Source organism: Saimiri boliviensis, chromosome 2 (genome assembly GCF_048565385.1).
Source record: "Saimiri boliviensis isolate mSaiBol1 chromosome 2, mSaiBol1.pri, whole genome shotgun sequence".
Taxonomy (NCBI): domain Eukaryota; kingdom Metazoa; phylum Chordata; class Mammalia; order Primates; family Cebidae; genus Saimiri; species Saimiri boliviensis.
In genome coordinates this window covers 89,550,493-89,575,371 of record NC_133450.1, presented here as the reverse complement: position 1 = coordinate 89,575,371, position 24,879 = coordinate 89,550,493, and the positions used below count along the sequence as shown (strand labels likewise).

At 34.5% G+C, this 24,879-nt stretch overlaps 1 protein-coding gene across 10 annotated transcripts in view; it reads left to right on the top strand.

Moving 5' to 3' along the window:
• The window catches only part of VPS13C (vacuolar protein sorting 13 homolog C), a 194,741-nt gene that overhangs the window by 131,563 nt on the left and 38,299 nt on the right, over window positions 1-24,879 (top strand). For all 10 annotated transcript variants that reach the window (XM_074393857.1, XM_039468891.2, XM_074393856.1 and 7 more), the window contains 13 exons: window positions 826-1,191; window positions 1,546-1,632; window positions 2,903-3,052; window positions 3,205-3,469; window positions 4,071-4,231; window positions 5,249-5,370; window positions 5,902-6,196; window positions 7,783-8,172; window positions 10,050-10,154; window positions 10,856-11,020; window positions 12,507-12,635; window positions 13,220-13,353; window positions 14,948-15,074. In XM_074393857.1, coding sequence (XP_074249958.1) covers window positions 826-1,191; window positions 1,546-1,632; window positions 2,903-3,052; window positions 3,205-3,469; window positions 4,071-4,231; window positions 5,249-5,370; window positions 5,902-6,196; window positions 7,783-8,172; window positions 10,050-10,154; window positions 10,856-11,020; window positions 12,507-12,635; window positions 13,220-13,353; window positions 14,948-15,074 — 2,496 coding nt within the window. The remainder of the gene's footprint in view (window positions 1-825; window positions 1,192-1,545; window positions 1,633-2,902; window positions 3,053-3,204; window positions 3,470-4,070; window positions 4,232-5,248; window positions 5,371-5,901; window positions 6,197-7,782; window positions 8,173-10,049; window positions 10,155-10,855; window positions 11,021-12,506; window positions 12,636-13,219; window positions 13,354-14,947; window positions 15,075-24,879) is intronic.

Genomic DNA, 24,879 nt, shown 5'->3' with positions numbered 1-24,879 from the left:
GGTATTTCAGGGGAATTTCTGGCTAGCTGGTTGAATAGGCGCTAGGCCACAAAGAGCTTTGCACATTAAGCTAAAGAGAGTTTGAATTTTATCCTGTGGGATAAAAAAGTTATGGAAAGTTGATGAAGATTTTAAGCATAAGAATGACATGCTCAGATCTGGGTTGTAGAAAAATTATGCTGGTGGCATTGTGGAGGGTAGGCTGAGACAGTGTTGGACATAGAAGGTATCGTCAGCGTAGAACTCAAGTTACAATAATAGAAAATGAGGGAAGTGAGCAAAGAAAGGCACTATCCAAAGACAGTAAGAGGCAGAATCTGCAGATCTTGGGGTAAGTCAAAGGAGAGCTATGATATCCAGTCTTCCAGTTTTAGTAAGGCAAACAGAAGCAAATGCATATCTTCTTTTATTTTATTTTTTTAAGATCTTCTTGTGTAACGATATTTATGTGTGTCTTGACAAGGATCACACACTTTGGTTTAATTAATGCAGCTGATTTTAAAATGAAGAATTTGTTTACATTTCTATACTTGTCTATTCACGTAACACTATTTTGGTCTGACTTGATCAGTTTAACTTTAGATTTTGACTAGTGACGTATAACATTAGTTGCTTAATTCCAGATAACCTGAGTAGAAGTCAGTGTTGCGTGGTTAGTTGGCTTGACACATAATTTTGTGTTCTCTCTTGTTTTTCTTGGTTATGAAATTATTTAAAATTTAAATTAGTTACTTTTTAACTTAAAAAATCATGTATGCATATATTGTCATCTGGGAAAGAATTTATTCTAAATATTTTTCTGCTTTTTTTTTTTTTTTTTTGAAGATTTCACCCATAATTCTTAATACTGTGATGACAATCATGGCTGCATTGTCTCCAAAAACAAAAGAAGATGAATCCAAAGATACAGCTAAGGAAATGGAAAATCTTTGGGGTGTCAAATCGATTAATGATTATAACACTTGGTTTCTTGGTGTTGATGTGGCAACAGAAGCAACGGAAAGTTTCAGAGACATTGAACATTCATTGATAGAGGAAAATTGTGCTGTTCTTGTAGAATCAGTTCAGGTTACCTTAGAATGTGGCCTTGGACATCGAACTGTACCTTTATTATTGGCAGAGTCTAAGTTTTCAGGAAATATTAAAAATTGGACTTCTTTAATGGCTGCTGCTGCAGACTTGACGCTACAGGTATGGCCACTTCATTTAATACCTTCAGAGACAACTTCTTGAAGTGCAATTTTGGAATTAAGATATAAGCTTTTCTTGTTTGTGCATGGCCATCGTGAGTATATATGTGAATAGATGTTGTATTCGGACATTTAATTTGTCGATGTATTTTTTTTGATAATTATTTTTAAAGCTTGATTTGGTAAATAATTTATGACAATAGAGTAAGAGAGTAAAGGAACATACACTCTCTATATTGTTAGGTGGGTTTTTAAAATGGCTAATAATATATAACATTAATATTTTTCCCACTGGTTACGAAATACATAATTAAGGCCAAAAGACTCTCTTATCATTCTGTATGTATCTTTCCAGGTGCACTATTACAATGAGATTCATGCTGTCTGGGAGCCACTGATTGAGAGAGTGGATGGGAAGAGACAGTGGAATTTGAGGCTTGATGTAAGGAAATCTTAAAATATCTTTGGATAGAACGATACTGTGCATATTCATTCCTAATTTTTAGTTCAGTGATTGTTAAGATGTGGTCTAGGATCCTTGAAGCCCTTTTAAGGGCTCTGTCCATGAGGTCAGAACTCTTTTCACAGATCGTTTTCATTCTCATTCTCTCATGAGTGTATAGTGGAGTTTTCCAGAGACTACATAAATGTGATACTGCAACAGATTGAATGCAGAACAGAAACGAGAATTTATCTGTCTTCCCTTAAGGCACGCACTAAAGAAATTTGCCTATTCTCTTCTTCTCACTGTATTTTTAAAGTAGTTATTTTTGAGTATAATGTTATTTATATTAGGATGTAATTTTTATTTTTAAATGAATATTTAATTTTTTCAGTTTTAATTGTTAATAGAGTGCATATTGGTAGATACAACATAAATGATACTGTTTAGTCTACTCAGTGATTTTTTTTTTTAAGAGTGAGACAAGAATATCTGAGAATTGCTATTCTAGTTAATAAACTCTTTTGTGTTACCTCTTTATTTTATTTTTTGAGAACACCTTAGAATCCTAGATACTGAAGCACGTTTTTCTTGATTAAAAGGAACTTGAGTCATATATTGTTAAGAAATTATCATAGCATACTTCTTTGGGGCAGCCTAAGGAGTCAGACATGGAAATGGACTCCACATAATCTTCTGTTAAACATAAGTCCCTTAACCTGTGTTCCAATTTCCTCTCAATAAAGAAGTAATATTTTTCTGACATGCCTTTCTCTGGCATAGGGAGGCTAACAAAGAATGTTTTACAAGGCTTTTGAAATACTACTAGAACAAAAGCTGATGGAATCTGATGGCTAGTTAAGTGTTTACTATATTAATGTTACTTATTTTAAGGTGTTATTGGTTAAAAAAAATAAAAGGAGAGAAACATTTCCAGGTAGCACCTCTAATAGGGATCACTTTAGAATTCAGGGTCCTCTTTGATTGCTCATCAGCACATAATCGCCAGTTGTATGACACTGAATAAATAGCTGTGCTCTGAGGAATGCATAAGAAACAAATATTTTAGCTGGCTTTGAATAATTTCATGACGTAATTCTAAACTTTTCCCCATGATTGGACTATGCTCTGAAGGCATGAATGTTGATCTCCATGAAATCAAAGTGAACCACTATGTGTTTTTGAAAATAAGACTTGTGGAACATCTGTTTAGCGTTTTTATTTTTTTATCAGCTGGTTAATAAATTTGCTATGTTATTTTTCTTCATAGGTAAAGAAGAATCCAGTCCAGGATAAAAGTTTGCTGCCAGGAGATGATTTTATTCCTGAGCCACAAATGGCAATTCATATTTCTTCAGGAAATACAATGAATATAACAATATCCAAAAGTTGTCTTAATGTTTTCAACAATTTAGCGAAAGTATGTCTGAATTTTGCTTAGAATATTTCAGGTGGACTTTTAAAATGAAACATGGATTTTTTTATCATCAAAAAATGTGTAGTTATGGTATAGGTTTTAGAAAGAATGTATGTTTTTCAAAAATTTTACTGTGATGATCTGTTCCTTTTCAGGGCTTTTCAGAGGGCACTGCTTCTACTTTTGACTACTCTTTAAAGGACAGAGCTCCTTTCACGGTAAAAAATGCTGTAGGTGTTCCCATTAAGGTGCGGCCCAATTGTAATCTCAGAGTAATGGGCTTCCCCAAGAAAAGTGATGTTTTTGATGTTGATGCTGGCCAAAATTTGGAGCTGGAATATGCCAGCATGATACCTTCAAGTCAAGGGAACCTATCTATATTGAGCCGTCAAGAAAGCTCTTTCTTCACTCTGACCATTGGTATGTTATGTTTATTTTCTTTTAAGGGCATCTTAGAAGTTGTTGGTGTGGGCCAATTTTTGATAAAATATGAAAAAACATTTTGCTGCACATATCTGGAGATACAACATTTGAAAATATAATTGCTAACCTCTTGTTTCTTGTTTTCTAAACTTGAGAAAATTAAACTTTATTGATTTAAGAAATACTTTATAAAACTATATTATTTTTATGCTCTTAAATAACACACATATAGATATATAATGTGTTTTTAAAAAGATAAGAGTTTAATGAGCAGAGAAAATAGCTATATTCAGAAGTCTTAAAATCATGACACTGTGACAGAGAAAAGGATTGTTGCTATATAATTGAGAGAATAAAATTATAAGTTGGATTTTGCTTTTATATTCAAAACCTCAAGAAAAATTGTTTTGGTCAAAATTTTCTAACACTAACTGGTCTCCTTTTTTTATTTTATGTGTCTTAGAAGAGCATTTTGTGGTGATCATTTCTAGTCATGAAGAAAAATACTCATTATTTTGAGGTACTAATGATAATTCTGTCATGGAGAAACATTGGCAAATTAATATTTGGAATTCTTTTCTCTTATGCACTGCCTTAGTACCTCATGGATATACAGAAGTTGCAAATATCCCTGTGGCCAGACCTGGACGGCGATTATATAATGTACGGAATCCCAATGCCAGTCATTCTGACTCCGTCTTGATACAGATCGATGCGACTGAAGGGAATAAAGTAATTACCCTTCGCTCTCCTCTACAGGTAATACTTCAAAGTGAACTGCATCCCTTTCAGTGTATCAAGAAATATTCAATAATTTAGCTGAATATAGGAATATAGTAAAACTTCATTAAGTCAATACTGATTATTCAGAAATAAATTGTAAACTGAAATGGCTTCTATTTCCTACCCAGCTTGCTTTGGTAATATTTATTTTAAATGTCTGTAGTTTTGCTAACTTAAAGCTCAGTTTTGTTTTCTATCTTTTAAGCCAACAAATTTAAAATTAATAAAGCTTTTTTGATATATTCCTTTAAATATTCAGACCCGAGGATTATTGTAATTGTAGTTAGGCAACATTCCATTCTCTTTGTATGCCACTTGGATTATATTTTTCAAGTATGTATGAAGGGATATTGGAATGATCTACTCCTCTAAAATCATTTTAACATCTTAATCTGTAAATATTTCTACTTTTAAGGTTTTTCCAAAATTTTTATTTTTCTCTATATTACTACAGGTTTCAGTATATGGTCAGCAAAAGAACTATTTTTTTTTTCTATCTGTAACATCAGATAAAAATACAAAGGTTTCATATTTTGGTCATTGTTATGTCTTAGTTTGTTATTTGCTCCAGTGCATAACAGACTTTAGTCAAGGAAAGAGAGTTGTACTATTTCTCTCTCTCTCTCTCTCTCTTTTTTTTGCTATTCATTTCTGTTTAGTTATTATACATGATGCATTGAGAAACGATTGTCACAGAAAAAATGGCTTAAATCTTCAAAGAATAAGACATATTTGAAAGATAATATAGACTAATACTAAACATAAGTTTATAATATATGGAGAATTTGAATACCTTAATTTTCAACTGCCACCAAACATTAAGTTTAATATATATAACACTTAAATATCCTAAAATTTTTCAATTGCCAGTAAACATATTTTCCAGTATTGAGTTTGAAATTTTTTAGATCTGAAAGTAATTGTGTGTGGCTCTCATTTTTCTTTTGAACTTGTGTATCTTTTAAAAAATTTGTATGTCTTTTTGTCCAACAGATCAAAAACCATTTCTCCATTCCATTTATCATCTATAAATTTGTTAAGAATGTTAAGCTATTGGAGCGTATTGGGATAGCCAGACCTGAAGAGGAGTTCCATGTTCCTTTAGATTCATATAGGTAGATACTTCTTTAAATGTACTGAGCATTAAAAAAATTCATAATACATATTTTTAATTTTGTGAATTGGGGATTTATATTCTAGAAAATAACTTCATATTTTTATTATGTAAAGACTGGTAAAAGCCAATTTTAAGACATAATTTATTCTTATATTAATAAATACATTTACATTATATTATCATTGAATTTATCAGGTGAAAATTCCTTATAATATATTTGATGTCAGAGTTTTTCTGAGTATTTTTATTAGATTGCCTTTGTATTTGAAATGAAAAAAATTTTTAAGTTGTCTTTGTTTACAGAGTTTTTTTTTTTTTTCCCCCTCCCGAGAAAGTTCCTCCACAAGTTGGTTATGTGATTTTGGGTGAATGTTGTAACCTTTTTTTCAGCCCTGGTTTCCTCATCTGTACATCTGTAAAAACAGGAATAATAGCACCTATTTTGTAGAGTTGTCAGGAAGATTTAATAAGATTCTTTTTCTTAAGTTCTGGATCAAAACTTTATTCTCACTGTTTCCTCTTTCTGCAGATGTCAGTTGTTTATCCAGCCAGCTGGAGTCTTAGAGCATCAGTACAAGGAATCCACCACTTACATTTCTTGGAAAGAAGAACTTCATAGGAGCAGGGAAGTCAGATGCATGTTGCAGTGTCCATCAGTAGAAGTTAGCTTCTTACCTCTCATCGTGAATACAGTTGCTCTGCCTGATGAATTAAGCTACATATGTACACATGGGGAAGACTGGGATTTAGCTTACCTTATTCATCTTTATCCTTCTCTCACTTTGCGAAATCTTCTCCCATATTCTCTAAGATATTTACTTGAGGTATGTCTTTTGCATTTAGTTTGATTTTTTATTGTTGCACAGAGTAAATTTTGATTGTTTTATGGTATTTTAAATTGAGGTCAGTGTTTTATATAGCATATATATATAGCATATATATATGTAATTTGTAATGCCTTCATAATATTAATGATAGCAAAAACTGGCATAACATTTACTGTGTGCCAGGAACTGCTCCGTGTACTTTGCATGTATCAGCCTATTTACTCTTTATAATAATCCTGATGTAGGTACTTAATTAGGCCCATTTTATGTATAAGGAAGCTGAGTTGAAAACAGGGTAAGTGACTGGCTCAAGGTCCCGTAGCTAGGAAGTGGTAGAGTTGTGATTTGAACCTAGGCAGTTTGGCTTTTTTATTTCTGCCTCTTTGTGGCATCTTCCTTCAATTAAGAGCCATGATCATCTCTTTATTAATTTAGTAAAATTCCATTAACTGAAAGATAGGAAAAAATGAGAAAATATTTCCTCTTAATTTTTTTCTTTTAAAATCAATATTATGATTATTTCTTCAAGGTTCTATTGAAAATAAACCTTGGAAAATAAAAATAATTTACTGTCTGTCTTAAGAAGTAATAAAGATTTTCTAGTAATGGAGTATGATAAATATTTTAAAATTTTTGTGTCCCAGTATATTTTAAAATACTAAAATCTGGAAAGTATTTGGAACCTTTTTTTTTTTGTTGTTATAATGAGCCATTCCTGAGTTGTGGAGACAAAAATTAATTAAATGACTTAAATAGGATTTATATAAGAGGAGTTTTTAGTAAGGAAACCTGGTTTATATGTTGTTACTCATTTTTCAAATAATTCTACCTTAGATTACTCGTCAGAATAGTTTCATACCACTTTTCTTATTCCATTCATATGGGAACCATTAGGCATGATACATGAATAGAGGATAAAACTGAAGGCCAGGCACTTAAGTGGCTCATTTAAAGCCATAGCTCTTTTTTTTTTTTTTTTGAGGCGGAGTTTCACTCTTGTTACCCAGGCTGGAGTGCAATGGTGCAATCTCGGCTCACCGCAACCTCCGCCTCCTGGGTTCAGGCAATTCTCCTGCCTCAGCCTCCTGAGTAGCTGGGATTACAGGCACGCGCCACCATGCCCAGCTAATGTTTTGTATTTTTAGTAGAGATGGGGTTTCACCATGTTGACCAGGATGGTCTCGATCTCTTGACCTCGTGATCCACCTGCCTCGGCCTCCCAAAGTGCTGGGATTACAGGCTTGAGCCACCGCACCCAGCCTAAAGCCATAGCTCTAATGGACAACAGCCAAGCTTCCTGAATCCAGTCTTTGACTCTTGTTATAGACCCGATTTTTTCACAAAACTATGGCTATTAGCCTCCTAATGGCCAAAGTCAGTTTCTGCCTGTGGCTATGGTATAGAGTTTGCTTTTTAGTCCTTAGTGAGTGCCGGACATTTGTAATATGTAAGCATGGTACTGCACAAGAAGACTTCGCAGTTAACTTGCAACTGGTAGGTTATTTAGCATTTATGAAAAATACGGATTTTGTTATTTCAGAGGTTTTAAAAAAGTCACTAAGAAAGTTTTTGTTTGGTTTTAGGGAACAGCAGAAACTCATGAGCTAGCAGAAGGCAGTACTGCTGATGTTCTGCATTCGAGAATCAGTGGTGAAATAATGGAATTAGTCCTGGTGAAATACCAGGGCAAAAACTGGAATGGACATTTCCGAATACGTGATACACTTCCAGAATTCTTTCCTGTGTGTTTTTCTTCTGACTCCGCAGAAGTGACGACAGTCGATCTGTCAGTACATGTCAGGCGAATTGGCAGCCGGATGGTACTGTCTGTCTTTAGTCCCTATTGGCTAATCAACAAGACTTCCCGGGTTCTCCAGTATCGTTCAGAAGATATTCATGTGAAACATCCAGCTGATTTCAGGGATATTATTTTATTCTCTTTCAAGAAGAAGAATATTTTTACTAAAAATAAGGTGTGGTTTTGTTCACATAATAAGTTAAAACATAAATTTCTAATCTAGAAACTTTGAATTATTTGCCTTCCCTAAAACCATGCTTACCTATTTGCTAAATGCCATTGGTATGAATTAGGCTCAAGGAGACATAAGCATAATCAAATGGTATATTAGGAACTAACTTTTCCTGAGCCTGAATTGCCCTTTTCTCCACTGACTGTAGAGTTACCTCTCTTCTTGAAGTGGTAGTAGTAGTATGGTAGGTAGAATAACTTGATTTTATGCACTTTACTAGTGAAAAAATAGCATTTCTAAAGATGTAATCACTGAATTTGGCCTATATTAGTTGAGCCTTCCTATGTGTGAAGCACTCAGCCAGGCCTTCGGGAGAGAAACCTAATGCCTAAGCCTGGTCCTTTATGCTCTGTCCTTTCTTTCCTCTTTAGGATCATGTCTTGCCATTTCTTACCACACACTTTCCTAAGGGCTCACCTCTAGGCTTTTGCATAGGGTGTACCCTTTGCCTCCAATGCCTCTTCCCTTAATTGTTTCTCTGTCTTCCTCATCATTCCTGATTATCTGCTGTTCGTTCTTTGGCATTCTGCCGAAGCCTGTATGTGTGAAGATTTTCTAACCATTTAAAATGGGTCTAGATATCCCATCTGCGTTCTTACAGTAGTAGTGGTTCCCAAATTTCAGTGTACATTAGAATCACCTAAAGGTTTCGTTTGCTTGCTTGTTTGTTTGTTTTTGAGATGGAGTATTGTTCTTGTTGCATAGGCTGGAGTGCAGTGGTGTGATCTTGGCTCACTGCAACCTCAGCCTCCCAGGGTCAAGCGATTCTCCTGCCTTAACCTCCTAAGTAGCTGGGATTACAGGCACCTGCCACCACGCCCAGCTAATTTTTGTATTTTTAATAGAGACAGAATTTCACCATGGTGGCTAGTGTGGTCTGAAACTCCTGATATCAGGTGATCTGCCTGCCTGAGCCTCCCAAACTGCTGGGATTACAGGTGCGAGCCACTGCACCTGGCACTTAAAGGGTTTTAAACACTGATTGCTGGGTCCTGTCTCTAGAGTTTGATTCAGTAGGTCTAGGTATGATTTGAGAATTTACATTTCCAACAGGTGATGCTTTGGGATCTCCACTATCTTTGAGTGTTTATTAAAACATGGTATTGTAGTTGTGATTGCTTGTTTATGTGTCTGACCTCTAGTTGCCCTCAGGTTTTTTACAGTCTAATTGGGTGGATGAGGGTGAGATTAATACAAGGGCACAGTTTGATCTCTTCTGTAAATCTTTATCTAAATCCCAGAACCAGAAGTAAACGATTTACCCTCTCATCTTGATAGTGTGTTTTGCCTCTTGTATGGCTCTTATTCCATCGAGTCTTGTATGATAATTTGGAGTATGTATTTCCTAGTCTCTCTTTCTAGTTGGAAGCTCATTGAAGATAGGAACTGTGTCCTCTTGTCTTCCATTCTGCCTATCACAATGTCTCATGCAGTGTCTGCTGAATAATGTTAAAGACATCAATTCTCTATATGCTAAAACTTAAAAAATGTGTTAGCTCTGTATCATAGGTCTATCACTGGAAAACATCATTTTGCTTTATAATTCTTTTTAAAAACAATACACAGTCTCATTGGTATCTATCTTTAGATTTACTATACTCATTGCATAGGTGAATGAGAAAGTCAGAACTTTGTTTTCATTTTATTGTTCCCTAGAGTTTTTTGTGGTTCTGTTATCTGTTTGCTATACGGCTTTGATTATATTTTTCTGTGTCCTATAGTAACTAAAGAAATTTCTAGTAGTCTAGCAACTTTCTGTCAGATAAAATTATTATAGTGTTTTAGGTTTCTTATATGATGATATGTGCTCTCTGGTATAGGTACAATTAAAAATTTCAACTAGTGCCTGGTCCAGTAGTTTCTCGTTGGATACAGTGGGAAGTTATGGTTGTGTGAAGTGTCCTGCCAACAATATGGAATACTTGGTGAGTTCTGCTTGCTTATTTACTTTTGATTCGATTCACCTTTTCTACAGTTCAATGAACAACTTGGCTCCTCAGGGTACAGAAATTTGAATTTAAAGTGATATGTAGAAGGCCGTTAGCACTACAGATTTTTATGGCCACTGATACCAGAGCACAACCTGAATGTGTCTAAGTTTAAGACAGTGAGCTTAATCCATCCAAGAGAGCAACTTGGAAAATATTCACAGTATGCTTGAGTCCTTATTCTATACCACCCCTTGCCAGACATTTCTTAAATGTTAAATTTGACTAGTATGAAAATTTGAATAATCTGGTACCAATTGACCTATTTTCTTACTACTTCAAAATTTTTATTTTACTAATAATAGATAATAAAGCAGCAAAACTTGGGCCTGTATACAAATTATAATGCAATTTATGTTTGGAATTTTTAAAAGTAAAGAATGCTAGACATATTAAATCTGCCATTCCAAGTCATTAGTTAAATTACTAATTGATATTTCTTGAGTTCTTGAGTCAAACTAAGGAACTAAAATTTTTTTTTTCTTAGGAGATAATCTGTAGTAGAATATAACTTGTAGTTGCTTTATTTAATAATTCTTATTTTTAAATGTTTTAAGAAGTTGGTGTGTGAATCGGGCTGTGTGTATATTTCAAAGATATTGAATAAACTGGAAAATAAGCTTGTTTCCCTTCCACAGGTTGGTGTTAGCATCAAAATGAGCAGTTTTAATCTTTCACGAATCGTTACCCTGACTCCCTTTTGTACCATTGCAAACAAGTCATCATTAGAACTAGAAGTTGGTGAGATTGCATCTGATGGCTCAATGCCAACTAATAAATGGAACTATATTGCTTCTTCAGAGGTAACATTTTTCTCTATTACAACTGGTTCCTAAGATATACAAATAATTGTTGACATCTAAATAAGAATTGTATATGCCTCTTTTTCATACTCTATGATATTGATGTGTTAAAATACAATACCCAGCTTTGAAAGATTCTTTTCATTACTATGTTTTTAAAGAAACAAGAAAAGTTTTGATAATACTTACCACTAGCCCAGTCTAGATCATTAATAGTCTTTTTTCTAATTCTTATACGTATAGAATGTGGATATGTACTGTAAAAAGTACGGAGATATTATATACTATGTAGTGTTTCCATAATCAAGATAATGTCTCTATATTCAAGAAGCTATTATTTTAAAAGAGTTATAAAAGTCAGCACATGGAGAGAAAGATAGTATATGCCAAGTTATAGGTGGTTATAGAATATCTGACTAGGTGAGCTGGAAATTTCTTTGAGGTAAAATTTCGCCTTCTCTCTTTACCGGAAAGGAAACTGAGTTTCAGAGTTTTCCAAGGTCGATAAAGTCATTGGTAGTTGAAATCATGGTGCTGTAGATGAAAAGATAAAAGTTTCACAGAAGAGTTGGATTTGAACTAAGCTTTTCATGCTCAGTAAGAAATGAGGAGGTAAAGCAAATGGGGCAATGTGTGCCAGAAGAGGACAGGTGCGAAAATAAACACTAGAGCTTAATCTTGACCGAGTTTTCAACCAAACAGCTGATGCTCAGGATAGTTGAAGATCACTTTTCACTGTTTAAAGAAAGATTCTGAAGTTATTTTAAAAATGTTTAGCAAAAGACTCAAAAGGAAGGATTCCAATTACAGTATATACAAAGTTAGAGCTCTAAGAGCCGTGTGTTCACGGTAAACTCGACAACAAATAAATGCTCATTATGTTTTTATCTTTATTGTGGGTTTGATTATAGTAGTATTTTTAAATTCAGAGATAGAATTTACCTGGTATATTCCATAACAGAGGGACATTTTTTTATTGGGAACTAAATCTTCAGTTTTATAAGTAAAACTGACGCTCAAAGAAGTAAGTATGTGGTCTGATTATCAGCTAGAAGGGTGGTGTCAGAACTTCCAGCAAGGTCTGTGCTGTTCTCTCCTCTGCCTTCAATTGTCATTCTTATTTACCTAGAATAAGATACTCTGTGAAATAATTCATCATATATTAATGAATCAATCGGATATACACAAAAGCAATTCAGGTTATAATTTTAAATAATTGAAATTAATTGTATAATTCTTAATCAACAGGCTCTTCAGTTTCTCATATTATAATTATACCATAAATGCATAGACTAATATATCTGTATTCTCCTGATGAAATTTCATTGGTTTCCACAGTCAGTAATCTTACTATGAGATGTGGAGGATATATTTTTAGAGACTTCATAGTAATTTAATCAAGAACCAAAATTTAAAATTTAATTAATGTCTTATTTATTATATTACAGTATTGTCTTAAGACTGATAATTACTTTTGTATTTTTAGTGCCTTCCGTTTTGGCCTGAAAATTTGTCAGGCAAACTTTGTGTAAGAGTGGTGGGCTGTGAAGGATCTTCCAAACCATTCTTTTATAACCGACAGGATAATGGCACTTTATTGAGCTTAGAAGATCTGGTAAGTTTCCATATTTTAAAATAAAATGTTTTTGATTTCTAAAATTTGCTTTGAGGTATTTCAGTAAACCATGCTATCAAAATCTACTGGTAATTATTTGAAGGTGCTGCTATATCAATATGTTATGCCTACATATATTCGTAACAGATCCAGAGCTAGTTTGCTTTTCAGTAAGAACTTAAGAAAACAGGAGAGGCATGGCGGCTCAACGCCTGTAATCCCAGCACTTTGGTAGGCCAAGGCGGGTGGGTCGTGAGGTCAGGAGTTTGAGACCAGCCTGGCCAACATGGTGAAACCCCGTCTCTACTTAAAAGTACAAAAATTAGACAGGCATGGTGGTGCATATCTGCAATCTCAGCTACTTGGGAGTCTGGGGCAGGACAATTGCTTGAACCCAGAAGATGGAGGTTGCAGTGACCCGAGTTCTCAACACTGCACTGCAGGCTGGGTGACAGAGCAAGATTCTGTCTCAGAAAAAAAAAAAAAGGAAAAGAAAGCTTTTGTGTTTTACATAGTATTGAAATTTCCATGTGTAAGTGTAGATTAAACCAATTTATCGAACATATATTTTTTTCGTACAATAGGATGGGGGTATCTTGGTGGATGTAAACACTGCTGAACATTCAACTGTCATAACTTTCTCTGATTACCATGAGGGATCTGCACCTGCCTTGATAATGAACCATACACCATGGGACATCCTCACATACAAACAGAGGTATGAGAAAAAAGGGGTTAATGGGAAATACTTGTATCGGTCCACAGTAATTTCTGGGAAGCACGTTGGTTTCACATTCAAAATATTTTTACATGTTAGAAAGGTGATATGGAATACATGGTGTTTGAATACCCTTAGCATGTTTTGAGATAACACTGTAAATACATTAATATTTCTACAGCAAAAGTGATGAATATTCACATCAAATAGGATAAATAGAAACTATTAATAGTTTCGTATCAATTCAGATCAGGTTTTGCTGCCAAATAAGTTTTGACACCAAATTTCCAGATAAATGTTTGGGCTTTTAAAGCTTTTAAGATATCAGAATGTCAGATAAGGGAGTGAACCTGTTTAAGTATTACCTTTCCTATGTAATCTGGTAGTGCTCAGTGAACTTCTTCTTATAAATCTGCATCTAGTCTTTTTGGGTAGGGGTAATAGAAGGTTCCATGAGAAGATGATGAGTAGATAGTGGTGTTGAGTGTATAGCATTGGCTGTTAGGAATTTCGTTATTCTTGCATTTGCTGTCATTTGGTTTGGATGACATAGGGAATTTAAGTCCTTAAAAATAATTTTATTTATAAAATTATATATATTTGTATTAATATATGTATATATGTGTATATATTTATACACATATATACTCATATATATATATGTATATATGTAAATTTCTTAAAGATTTTCCTAGTCTTAATTCTAATGGAGTGAATACAGTGAGAGATTTAAAAGTACATATTAGGATTAAAACCTAGTTGGATTACTTTTTTCTACCAGTTCTCTGAAATATTTTTTGCATTCAATGGACAAATACTTGTTAAACTTTAATCATCAATTTAAAAATCTCCTGGGAATCTTGGTCAGATGCAGATTTTGATTTAGTAAATTTTGGATGGGGCCTAGGATTTTGCATTTTCCACAAGTCCCCAAGTAATCCTTATGCTGCTTGTTTACAGACCACAATTTGCATAGTAATGGTATGGACATAATTTTTTTTGGTTGCTATGACCCATAATACATATTAAGTATTGTATTTGATTTAAAAGCTTAGCTGGTCATGGTGATGCATACCTATAGTCACAGCTTCTTGAGAGGCTTCAGTAGGAGGATCTCATGAGCCCAGGAATTTGAGGCTGTAGTGCAATATGATCTTACTTCTGAATGGCCACTGCACTCCAGCCTGAGAAACATAGGGAGACCCTGTCTCTAAAAAAAAAAAAAAGTTTAAATTTAAGCACTGAGTGACGTTCTTCTGCTACTAAAGATATATATTTATTGTTCACAGCCATATCTACAGGTGGACTTTGATCTTGCCAATCTGTTTACCCTAATGAATTCCATTGGTATGATTCCGCTTGGATCAATTGCAGGTGCCCTGAAGCTTCAGAAATGGCAATATTCTGTTTCCCCAAGCTTAAAAACCATTAGTTTATTAGACATTTTAGGGTACTTTTTTTTAGGTAGAGTTGTATTTTATTAACCAAAGCAATTTCATATGACTCTTATGCTAATCCCCTCCTCAGTAAACTACAGGTTTGGATTTTTTAACTCCAAGATAAACTGATCTTCTGTCTGTCCATTGTGTTTCAGTGGGTCACCAGAAGAAATGGTCTTGCTGCCAAGACAAGCTCGACTTTTTGCCTGGGCAGATCCTACTGGTACCAGAAAACTTAAATGGACATATGCAGCAAATGTTGGGGAACATGATCTATTAAAGGTATCATTTGATGTGAATGAGTGCTATATGAGTTACCTGACAGTGAAGAAAGTAGAGAAGCTGTCTTCACTGACTCCTTGTCTTAACTGAACTAAAAATGAATTGGAAGTATTTCCAGAATAAGCAGCTTTTGGACTTTAGATGGCGAATACTGTTGTTCTAACCAATATATTATCCTAGATCAATGTAAACAATTTATTTACAGTTTAAAAAATAGACCTGCTTTATCCTGCCCAAGTAAAGACCACTAAAGCACCCTTTTTATTTACCTATTTTAAAAGGAAGGAGTTGTAAGACTAACTTAAAAACCACTTTATTTTGAACATATCTATGCCACCTTTGGCTATGAGTTTTTAAAGCATGTCTTCCTCAACACAGCTATGTATTTTGTTAACTAATGGAGTCAACAAATTACCCCATGTAAGAAATTTAGTGAAATATTTATTGATATAATATTTAGGGAGTCAAATTGATTAAATATGTTATTTTTTATACTCTCAGCCTCTGAAAGGGCCCCAAGAATTTACCAGCCTCCCATCTGATATAGGAATTGCACCTGCATTAGTAGCGGATCATTTAGTTTCTGTATGAATATATTCCATGATGAAAGAGTTTAAATAGTGTCATTGTCCACTGTTCATTGTCCAGTACCACCAGCTGTTAAAAGGCTTTCTTGACTTTTGCTTTAAAATGGTAATTGGCCAGCAGTGATTGAAATATCTTCTCTCCTCACATTTAATACTACTTAGCAACCGTAGCTCCCAGTAAGTAGCATATAGATACTAGAGAGAAGGTGGCAATGACATTCTGGAGGAGAACTTAAAGGCCTGTGTATAGAAGCAGATCCAGGAAGAATTCTATCAACAGCATGATCAGGGATTTCAATTTTTAATGTTTCTTTTCTATTTGGTGTTAGAGAACAAGACAGTAGGAAGAGAGGGTGAGTCCACCTCAGTCAGCAGATAATCTGTCAGGTATTGAAAACTGAGCTATAAGCAAAGAAATTGTTCACGTCCTTTTCCACTCACTTGGTCAAAGAAGGGAGTTCTGCCCCAGGCCAAGTGGATATGACAGGGAAGTTCAAAGAAAATCATACATTATTGGCCAACACTTTTAAACATTTAAACATTACACATTTAAACATTACACGTTTAGTGTAAACACTAGATTTACACTAGGTTTCCTCATTTAAGTATGATAAACAGAAAAAAACTCAACATGGGCTTTGTGAAAAAAATATGTCATTAGAAAAAGGTAGCATTATCCTGTTGATTTGGAGGATAGTTATGCCTCTGAAAAATTTTTTATTACAGAACCAGAAGAAACATTTCAAAATGTATGCCTGGCATTCTCAACTAGGTTATAAAGACATGACGACTACGAAATAAGAGAAAGCAAGGTGAAATAAAAGACAAAGACAGCAAACTAAAGTGTAAAGGGAGAGGGAAAACTATATATATCCCATTTAATCCTAAATTTTAGTTAAGAGAAATGATAGATTTAAGATAAATCTTTTAAAAAAAGCTGTCGATTAGTAGAACTCAAATCAGTGAGAAAGGAATTTCAAAGCAATGAGAAAATGAAAATAACTAAAACTTTGCCCTTATAGTAAAAGAATGAAACCTAAGAAAGTATATAATAAATGACAGATACATTTTATTGAGGACATATCATATATTAATGCTTTTTATATATTATCACTAATTCTTATGATAGGAACATTGAACTGTTGGTTAGAATTCAAAACCACGGCTGTATGACTTAAGTCTGTGAACTTTTTCTACTAGACCATGCTTCCTATCAGTTATGTTAGTAAATAGAAATGATTTAAATTCTATTAAAAGACAAAACATTCAGATTAAATTAAAAAATAAGATTTAACTCTAAATTGTTTACAAGAGTTCTGTTTCAGCCAAGCTAACAGAAAATTATAACCATGAAGAGAGATGGTAAAGATTTAATAAGCAAATAGAAGTAAAAAGAAAGCAAAGTTGTGATTTTAATTTCTTTCTTTTTAAATATTTATATACAATAGTTGTACATTTTGGGGAATACATGTGGTATTTTGATACATAAAATGTGCAATAAAAAAGTTGGAGTAATTGGCATATCTATCACCTCAAAAATTTCTCTTTATATTGGGAACATTCCAAATCTTCTCTTCTATCTATTTTGAGGTATAGAATATATTATTGTTAACTATAATAATCCTGTATTAGTTAACACAAGATCTTATTCCTTCTGACTATATTTTTGTACCCATTAACCTCTCTTACTCCCTCCCATCCCCTTCTCATCCTTTGGTTACCAATAACAACTCTCTGTAAAATAAAATCCACTTTCTTTAGCTCCCACATATGAGCGAGAACATGCGGTATTTGTCTCTCTGTACCTGACTGACATCACTTAACATAATGACCTCCAGTCCTGTCCAGTTGCTGCAAATGACAGGATTTCCATCATTTTTATGACTGAATAATATTTCATTCTGTATGTAGTACATTTTCTTTATCCATTCATCTATTGATGGACGTTTAGGTTGGTTCCATATTGTGGAGTGCTGCAATAAATATGGGACTACAGATATCTCTTTGATAACCTGATTTCCTTTCATTGGGATGTATACCAAGCAGTGGAATTGCTGGATTATGGTTCTATTTTTAGTTTTTTGAGAAAACTCCATACTGTTTTCCATGTAGCTCTACTACTTCACATTCTCACCAGCACAAGCTTGGTGAGTGTATTGAGTTCCTTGTATTTTCTGATTAGTAATCTCTTAGTAGACAGATAGTTTGCTAATACTATCTTTCTGAATGTTGTCTCTACTGTCGATTGTTTCCTTTGCTGTCCAGCCTTTTAGCTTAATATAATCCTGTATATTTGTTTTCACTTCTGTTGATCACGCTTTTGAGGTCTTATCCAAAAAGTCTTTGCCTCGACCAATGTCCCAAAGCATTTCTCCAATGTTTTCTTTTAAGTATTTTTTTTGTGGTATTAGGTCTTAAATTTAAGTCTTTAATCTATTTCAGTTTTATTTTTGTATATGTAAGAGGTAAGGGTCTAGTTTAATTCTTCCGCATTATATGGTTATCCAGTTTTCTCAGCATCATTTATTGAAGACACTGTCTTTCCCCAGTATGTCCTCTTGTCACCTTGTTGAATGAAGATGAGTTGGCTATAAATGCATGGATTTATTTCCAGGTTCTCTATTCTGTTTTATTGGTCTGCTTTTTATGCCAGTATCAAATTGTTTTAGTTAGTATGACAGTGGTATATTTTGAGGTCAGTTAGTATGATGTGTGCAGTTTTATTCTTTTTGCTCAGAATTACTTTGGCTATTTGGGATCTTATGTGGTTCCATATGAATTTTAGGTTTTTTCTATTTCTGTGAAGAATATCACTGATATTTTGATATGGATTGCATTGGTCTTACAGATTGCTTTGGGTAGTAGAGACGTTTTAACAATATTAAATTCTTATAAACCATGAATAAGGGATATCTTTTCATTTTTTGATGTCCTCTTTCATTTCTTTCATTAGTGTTTCATAGCTTTATCCAGTTTGGTTAAATCTGATTCCTAGGTGTTCTATATTTCTTGTAGCTATTGTAAATGGGATTGCTTTCTTGATTTCTTTTTTAGTTTGTTTTTTGTTGGCACAGAGCTGTGCAATTGATTTTTTTTTTTTTTGGAGACAGGGTCTTGCTCTGTTACCTGGGCTGGAGTTCAGTGGTGGGATTATCGTTCACTGTAGCCTCAACGTCCCAGACTCAAGTAATTCTCCACCTGAGTCCCTTGAGTATCAGGGACTACAGGTGTATACCACCAATCCTGGCTTTTATTTTTATTTTTGGAGAGATGGAGTTTTGCCATGTTGCCCAGGCTGGTCTCAAATTCCTGAAGTCAAGTGATCTGCCCATCCTGGCCTCTGAAAGTGCTGGGATTATAGGCATGAGCTACTGTGCTTGGCCATTTGATTTTTATATATTGATTTTGTATTGTGCAACTTTACCAAATTTATCTGTTTTAATAGGTTGGTTTTTTTTTTTTTTTAATTATGTGTGTGGAATCTTTAGGTTTTTCTAAATACGTTGTTTGTGAGCAAGGATAATTTGACTTTTTTTTTTTCCTTTCTCAAATTTGCATGCCCTTTTCTTCTTTCTCTTGCCTAAGGGCTCTGACTAGGACTTCACTATGTGAAATAAAAATGGTGAAAGTGGGCATCCTTGTCTTGTTCTAGATCTTAGAGGAAAGGCTTTCAATTTTTTCCACTTCAGTATGATATTAGCTGTGGGTTTGTTACATACAGCCTTTATAGTTTTGAGGTATGTTCCTTCTGTACCCAGTTTGTTGAGAGCTGTTGTCATAAAACAATATCAAATTTTGTCAAATGCTTTTTTGGCATCTGTTGATGATTTTTGTCCTTGATTCTGTTAATGTCATATATCATATTAATTTACATATGTTGATCCATCATTGTATCCCTGTCATGAATCTCACTTGATCATGATTAATCTTTTTAATGTGTTATTGCATTCGGTTTACTAGTGTTTTGTTGAGGATTGTAGTTGTTGTATCTTTGTCTGGTTTTAGTAACAGCATGATGTTGGCCTTGTAAAATCAGTTTAGAAGTATTCCCCCCTCTTCAGTTTTTTTTGAAGCGTTTAAGTAGAATGGTTCTAAGTTCATTTTTTTTTTTTTTTGAAGATGGAGTCTTGTTCTGTTGCCAGGCTGGAGTGCAGTGGCATGATCTCTGCTCACTGCAACCTCTGCCTCCCAGGTTCAAGCAGTTCCCCTGCCTCAGCCTCCCAAGTAGCTGGGACTACAAGCACATGCCACCACACCTAGCTAGTTTTTTGTATTTTAGTAGAGACAGGGTTTTACCTTGTTGGCCAGGATGGTCTAGATCTCCTGACCTCATTATCCACCCACAAATCCCAGCAACTTCCAAAGTGCTGGGATTATAGATGTGAGCCACTGCACTGTGCCTGGCTGTAAGTTCATTTTTGAAGTGTTTGGTAGAATTCAGCAGTGAGGCCATCAGGTCCTGGGTTTTTCTTTGATGTAAGACTTTTTGTTATTGCTTTGATCTTGTCACTTGTAATTGGTCTGCTCAAGCTTTGTGTTTCTTTTAAAATAATTTTTAAAAATTGACACATAATTGTACATACTTACGGGGTATATAATGATCAGATCAGAGTACTTAATGTATTTGTGTCTCTTTCTCACTTCTTTGTGTTGGGAACATTCAAACATTTGAAGAAACATTTATCATTTCTTTGTGTGGGGAACATTCAGTATCCTTTTCCTAGCTATGTATGTGACAGTAATAATACTATTGTTTACTATAGTCATCCTACAGTGCTATAGAACACTAGAACTGATTGCTTCTATCTTGCTGTAATTTTGTATCCTTTAAAATAACTTTCCCTATTTCCACTTCTGCCTATCCTTCCCAGCCTCTAGTATCCACTATTCTAATTTTTGCTTTATGAGACCAGCCATTTTTTAGCTACCACATACAAGTGAGAATGTGCAGTGTTTAACTGTCTGTTCCTGGCTTATTTCACTTAACATGACGTTTTCCAGTTAGGTTTTCTGTTTCTTCAGGGTTCATTATTAGTAGACTGTATGTGTCCAGAAATTTGTCTCTTTCTTCTCTGTTTTCCAATTTGTTGGCAGATAGTTGTTCAAAATAGTCTCTAATGATCCTTTTATGTTTCCTTGGTATCGATTGTTATGTCTCCTTATTCATGTCTGATTTTATTTGGGGCCTTCTCTCTTTTTTTAGTCTACCTGAAAGTTTGTCCATTTTATGTTTTCAAAAAACTTACTCTGTTTCATTGATTTTTTTATTTTTTAGTCTTAATTTTATTTATTTCTGCTTTGATCTTTATTAGTTTTTTCCTTCTACTCTTTTTGGGTTTGGTTTATTCTTGCTTTTCGAAATCCTTAAGATGTATTGTTAGGTTGTTTGTTTGAAATTTTCTGTTCTTTTGATATAGGCATTTATTGCTGTAAACTTCGTTCTTAGTGCTGCTTTTGCTGTATCCTATAAACTTTGATATATTTTATTTCCATTTTCATTTGTTTTATGAAAATTTTATAATTCCTTCTTAATTTCTTCATTGACTTATTGTTCAGAAAGATGTTATTTAATTTTAATATGTTTTTATACTTTATAAGTTTCTCTTGTTATTGATTTCTAGTTTTATTCTGTTATAGACAGAAAAGATACTTGATATAATTTCAGCTTTTTGAATTTTTTGTGACTTGTTTGGTGGCCTACCATATGGTCTTCCTGGCGAATGTTCCGTGTGCTGCTTAAAAGAAGGTTTATTCTGCAGTGGTTGGATAAATGTTCTTTACATGTCAGTTAGATCCATTTAGTCTAAAGTGTAGTTTAACTCCAGTGTTTCTTTGTTGATTTTCGGTCTGGATGTCTTTCTATTAATGAGAGTGGAGGTGTTGAAGTCCCCTATTAATAGTGTATTCCAGTCTATCTTTTCCTTTAGATCTGTTATTATTTTCTTTATATATCTGGCTGCTCTGGTGTTGGGTATGTATATTCACAACTGTTATATCCTTTTGCTGAATTGACTCCTTTATCATTATATAATGACTTTGTATCTTTTTAGAATCTTAGCCTTGCAATCTGTTTTATTTGAGGTAAGTATAGCTACTCCTACTCTTTTATTCTTGGTTTCCATTTTTGTGGAATATCTTTTTCTATCACTTCGCTTTCACCCTATGTCTTTCTTTATAGATGAAGTGTTGTTTCTAGTAGCGAGCATACAGTTGGGCCTTATTTTTTTATTCATCCAGCCACTCCATTTCTATTAATTGGGAAATTTAGTCTATTTACATTCAGTGTTATTGTTGATAATTAAGGACTTACTATTGCCATTTTGTTACAGGTCTCCTCTGCCTTCTCCTCCCCACCCTCCCCTCCCCTCCCCTTCCCTCCCTACCTTCTGTCCTTTCTTTCTCATCTGTCCATCTTGTCTTCTCTCTTCTCTTTCTCTTTCTCTTCCTCTTTCTCTTCTCTTTTCCTTTCTCACTCTATCACCCAGGCTGGAGTGCAGTGGTATGATTTCAGCTTACTACAACATCCACCTCCCTGGTTCAAGCAATTCCCCTGCCTCAACCTCCCAAGTAGCTGGGATTACAGGCACACACCACCACGGCCAACTAAAGTTTGTTTGTTTTTTTTTTGTATTTTTAGTAGAGATGGAGTTTCACCATGTTGGCCAGATTGGTCTTGAACTCCTGACCTCAGACAGTCTGCCCGCCTTGGCCTCCTAAAGTGCTGGGATTACAGCTGTACGCCCAGCCTTTCTGATTATTTTATAATGCCACTCTTTCTTTCATCTTTTTTTTTTAACTGTCTTCCTTAGTGTTTAAGTCGTTTTTCTCTGACAGTATGTTTTAGTTTGTTGCTTTGTATTTTTAGTATATTTATTATAGCTTTTTGCTTTGTGGTTACCATGAGTCTTACAAGAAACATCTTGTAGACACAATATATTATTTTAAACAAATGACAACTTAACTTTGATCAGAAAGGAAAGCAAGGAAACTAAACAACACTATACTTTAAGTCCATCCCCCATACATCTTGACATTCTGTTGTCTCAATTTGTATCTTATTATATTGCTTTTTAACAGGTTGCTATAATTATTTTTGGTAGATTTGTCTTTTAGTTTTCATTCTAGATATATGAGTAGATTATGCACCACAATTATGGTGTTAGATTGTTCTGAATTTGTCTGCGTTCTAAGTTGTACGAGTGAGTTTTATGCCTCTATTTTTTTTTCATTTTAGCATCCTTTTCTTTCATACTGAAATACTCCATTTATCATTTTTAATAAGGTGCATCTAAAGATGATGAATTCATTCCTTCAGCCTCTTTTTGTCTGATAAAAACTCTCTCTCTGTTATGTTTGAAAGAAAGCTTTGTTGGATACAATATTCTTGGTTGACAGGATTTTTCTTCCCCTTCAGCACTTCCAATATGTTGTCTTACTGCCTCCTGCAGGGCATGGTTTCCTGAGAAGTCAGTTGCCAAACAAATTGCAGCTTCTTTATATGTTATTTGCTTTTCTTTTGCTGCGTTTAGGGTTCTCTCTTTGTCATAGGCCTTTGAGAGTTTGATTATTATATGCCTTGGGATAGTCTTATTTGGATTGAATCTTTTTGGTCATCTCTGACCTTTAACTGTACATTTCTGTCTTTCTCCAATAGGGAAAGTTTTTTCTTAATAATTTTTTAATTAACTTGCTACTCCTTGCTCTTTCTCAACTCTCTCATGACCACCAGTGACTCTTAGATTTGTTCTTTTGAGGTTATTCTCTATATCTTGCAGGCATTCTTTTTCTTTTTTTTTTTTTTTAAATTCTGTTTCTCCTCTGTATATTTTCCAGTAGCCTGTCTTAGAGCCGATTATTTTCTCTACTTGATCCAGTCTGCTGTTGAGAGCCTCCAGTGCATTTTTTAGTTTAGCAAATTTATTTCTTCATTCCATCGTTTCTGTTTAATTTTATTATTTCAATATATTTCAGTTTCTCTGATAAATTTCTTAATTGTTTTTCTGTGTTATTTGGAAGTTGCTGACTTTGTTAGAATTGCTATTTTGAATTCTTGATCTGAGTGCTCACACATGGCTGTCTTATCCAAGCTTGTCACTGGCACTTTGCTTTGTCTATTTGGGGAGGTCATGGTTCCCTGCTTGCTGTTGTTTCTTGTGGACATGCGTCTGTGGCTTTACATTGAAGGATTATTTATTTATTCCAGTGTTTGTTCCCTGGCTTGGTTTGGTCTTTCCAGAGTATGTTTGCTTAAAGGTCCTTTGCAGGTGCCTATGGACCCTCTTTATACTAGATCACTGCCTCCTATTCAGCTCTAAATGGTGCCATAAGTCCTGGTTTGCCTCAGTTCTCAGATACATTGGCACTATCTCCACTGGTGGGTAGGAGGTTGCATCTCGAAGGGGATATCCTATCTATGTGGGAAGGCTGGCCATTGGTTCCTGTTCTGAAGATTTATGGACTGTGTCTCCCACAATGTGGTGCTGGTGAACAGCTGCTCTGAATAGGCATCTCCTTTAGCTGAAATAAAGAGCAAAAATTCTTGGAGTGGAGTTTTTAATCCTGCTTCCCCTCTTTGTCTGTAGCTGCCCTTGGGGGGTTTTCTTTCTGAGGCACTTGTAATGCTTCCCATGGGTTGAGTCAGGAGTGATTTTCCTGCAAGGGAGCCCAAGATGGTGGGGAAGTTGGCTTTCTGAGCCTGAGAGGAAATTCCTGCATGCAATGCCAGGCAGAGTTAAGGAGAGGCATTGTGGGGAGAGAAGTTCATTTCTCTTACAGTCTGCATGGAGCTTTGTACTTCTCTGTAGTCCCAGGAATTCTATCAGCCTTGGGTTTAAGTTCTGGGATGTTGCTGGTGATAATCTTGGTGCTAGAAGTTCATGTTTGGTTTTCTGTGGTAAAGAGTGAATCTACATCGCTTCTACTCTTTCCGTTTTGGACATATCACTCTCAGTTGATTTTAATTTCTGACCAATTATAATTCAAAGCAGAATTATTAAATAATGATAATATGACAAAGAAGGAGTGATGGCCATAACTTTCATGCAATGGCTAGTATTGTATTAGCATATAAAACTTAAAATGCTAGAAATTAACTGAAACACAATTGCATGGGGATATTTTATTGTACTTCATTTAATTTTTAACATAAAAAATAGATGAAAAACAAGAGTCTGAGAATATTTGAGTAATAACTGTGAACTAAGATACATAGCCCATTT